At 68.9% G+C, this 3273-nt stretch overlaps 1 protein-coding gene across 1 annotated transcript in view; it reads left to right on the plus strand.

Annotated features, from left to right (window-relative positions):
- The window catches only part of SEMA6C (semaphorin 6C), a 10651-nt gene that overhangs the window by 2985 nt on the left and 4393 nt on the right, over positions 1–3273 (plus strand). The window contains exons 8-10 of the mRNA XM_026079128.1: positions 568–843; positions 1763–2077; positions 2962–3180. Of these exons, the coding sequence (XP_025934913.1) occupies positions 568–843; positions 1763–2077; positions 2962–3180 (810 nt within the window). The remainder of the gene's footprint in view (positions 1–567; positions 844–1762; positions 2078–2961; positions 3181–3273) is intronic.

Below are 3273 nucleotides of genomic sequence, written 5' to 3' on the forward strand. Positions count from 1 at the left end.
CGGGGGACACGGGGGGACACAGGGGGACACGGGGGACACAGGGGGACACGGGGCCAGGACAATGCCTGCAGCACCCTGGTGCCCATCCCCTTGGCGTCAGGGCAGGGGTGCCCCAGTGCCCATCCCCGTGGCGTCTGGCCGGGTGCTGGCTCCACGTGCCGACGTCCAAGGGGGCCCACGGGTGCCGACCCCAGATGCCAATGCCCATGGGTGTCCATGGGTGCTGGCCCCAGGTGCTGAAGCCCATGGGTGTCCATGGGTGCTGGTCACAGATGCTGATGCCCATGGGTGCCAGCCCAGGTGCCAATTCCCGAGGGTGTCCATGGGTGCCAATGCCCATGGGTACTGATGCCCGTGGGTTTCCATGGGTGCCAATGTCCATGGGTTCCAATGCTTGTGGGTGTCCGTGGGTGCTGGTCCAAAAGCCAATGCCCGAGGGTGCCCATGGGTGCTGGCCCCAGATGCTGATGCCCAGGGGTGCCAGCCTTGGGTGCCAGTGCCCATGGGTGCCAACCCGAGTGCTGATGCCCCCGGGTGTCCACGGGTGCCGCTCTCCATGGGTGTCAGCCCGGGTGCCGATGCCCGTGGGCGCCAGCAGCCACGGGTGACGATGACGGCAGCGCAGGTGGCGGTGGCCCGGGTGGCCCGGGTGTGCCGCAACGACAGCGGGGGCTCGCCGCGGGTGCTCGAGCGCCGCTGGACCTCCTTCCTCAAGGCCCGGCTCAACTGCTCGGTGCCGGGCGACGCCGTCTTCTACTTCGACGTGCTGGAGGCCGTGACGCCGCCCCGGCGCCTGCACGGGCGCCCCGCCGTCCTCGCCCTCTTCGGCACCCAGCGCAACAGGCACGGGGCCCGGCACCCCGGGGACGGGGGGCATGGGGACGTGGGACATGGCATGGGGACACAGGGACCTGGGGACACGCGGATACAGGACATGGAGGCAAGAGGACACGGACGTAGGGACACGGGACATGGGGGCGTGGGGACGTGGGACATGAGAATGGGGACATGGGGATGTGGAGACAGGGCATGGGGACATGGGCACAGGGACATGGGCGCATGAGGGGTGGGAAGACGGGGACATTGGCATCTGGGAACAGGGGCATGGGGACATGGGCACGTGGGGGTCAGGGACATGGGAATATGGGGGATATGGGGGGACAGGGACATGGGCACACAGTGATGGGGAGGAGGCGTGGGGACATGAACGTGTGGGGACACAGGCGTGCAGGGGGACATGGGCAAAGGGACATGGGAGATGGGGGACAGGGACATGGGCTCTCAGGGGACGGGACGGAGCAAGGGGTCATGAGCAAGTGGGGACATGGGCACGCAGGGGACAGGCAAATGGGCACAGGGGCACACAAGCGGGCAGGGACATGGGCACGTGGGGACATGGGCATGGGGACGCAGTGACATGGGCTCACGAGAAACAGGGATGGGACAAGGGGCATGGGGACACTGGCACATGGGGACACGGGCACACAGGGGGACACGGGCACGGGGACACGGGGACTTGGGTTCACAGGGGATGGGGACAGGGCAAGGGACTGGAGAACAGGGGCACGTGGGGACATGGGCACAGGGGGACACAGGTGCAGGGACAGGGGTATGTGACACAGGGACATGAGCACATGGGACAGGAGACATGACACGGGGCCAGGGGCTGGGTGGGAGCTCGGGATGCTGGGTGGGGGGGACCCGGCAGGGCCAAAGGAGCCCCGGGGGTGTCCCCAAGGTGTCACCGCCATTGTCACCGCAGCATCCCCGGCTCGGCCGTCTGCGCCTTCTACCTGGCCGACGTGGAGCGGGCGTTCGAGGGGCGCTTCCAGGAGCAGCGGGGCCCCGACGGCGCCTGGACCCCCGTGCCCGAGGAGCGGGTGCCCCGACCCAGGGTGCTCACGGTGGCCGTGTCCCGCAGGCCGGGGTGCTGCGCGGGCGCAGGCTCGGCGGCGGCGTTCGGCAGCTCCAGCGACTTCCCCGACGAGACGCTGGCCTTCGCCAAGGCCCACCCGCTGCTGCGCGACGCCGTGGCACCCGCCACCGGCCGGCCCCTCTTCACCCGCACCGGCAGCAGGTAGGGCCCCCGGCCACCCCCGTGCGAGGGGGTGCAAGTGGGTGCAAGGCTGCAGTGCAAGGGGCTGGTGCAAGGGGGTGCAAGGGGGTGCAATGGGGGTGCAAGGTGCAAGGACCCTGTGCAAAGGGGTGCAAGGGTGTGCAAGGACCCGGTGCAACGGGGTGCAAGGGCATGTAATGGCTCGGTGCAAGGGGATGTGGGGGGTGTGCAACGGGGGTGCGAGGCCCTGGAGCAAGGGTGTGCAAGGAGCCGGTGCAAGGCTGCAGTGCAAGGGTGAGCGAGGGTGTGCAATGAGTCAGTGCAAAGCGGCGCGAGGGCGTGCGAGGGCCTGGTGTAAGGGTGCACAAAGTCGTGCATGGGGGTTCAAGGGCCTGGGGCGAGGGGGTGCAAAGACCCAGTGCAAGGGCCCGTGAGGCCAAAGTGTGTGGGTGTGCAAGGCCCTCAGTGCAAGGGTGTGCAAGGCCCCYGATGTGAGCGGGTGCAAGGCCCCACTCTGAAGGCATGCGAGGCCCTGGTGCAAGGGGGTGCAATGGGGGTGCGAGGGCATGCAAGGACCCTGTGCAAAGGGGTGCAAGGGGGTGCAAGGGCCTGTAATGGCTCGGTGCAAGGGGGTGTGGGGGGTGTGCAACGGGGGTGCGAGGCCCTGGAGCAAGGGTGTGCAAGGACCCGGTGCAAGGCTGCAGTGCAAGGGTGAGCGAGGGTGTGCAATGAGTCAGTGCAAAGCGGTGCAAGGGCGTGCAAGGACCCTGTGCAAAGGGGTGCAAGGCCTCATTGCAAGGGTGTGTAAGGCCCCAGTGCAAGGGTGTGCAAGGGTGTGCAAGGGTGTGCAAGGCCCCAGCGTGAGGGCGTGCGAGGCCCCAGCGCGAGGGTGCGTTGCGGCGCAGGCTGACGCAGCTGGCGGTGGACACGGGCGCGGGGCCGCGGGGGAACCACACCGTGCTCTTCCTGGGCGCCGAGGACGGGCGGGTGCTGAAGGTGCTGGCGGCGGCGCGGGACCCCGGTGACGTGGGGGACCCCGGTGACACGCCGGAGCCCGGTGACATCCGGAAGCCCGGCTCCGAGGCGCTGCTGCTGGAGGAGATCAGCCTCTACGACCCCGGGCGGTGAGACCCGGACGCCTGGGTCCCTGGGCAGAGGGTGGTGGGTGGCGTGATGGCAGGGGGTGCTTGGTGCTGCCTCCGTGCCTCAGTTTCTCC

Source organism: Apteryx rowi, unplaced genomic scaffold, assembly GCF_003343035.1.
Source record: "Apteryx rowi isolate R43461 unplaced genomic scaffold, aptRow1 scaffold_492, whole genome shotgun sequence".
Lineage (NCBI taxonomy): Eukaryota > Metazoa > Chordata > Aves > Apterygiformes > Apterygidae > Apteryx > Apteryx rowi.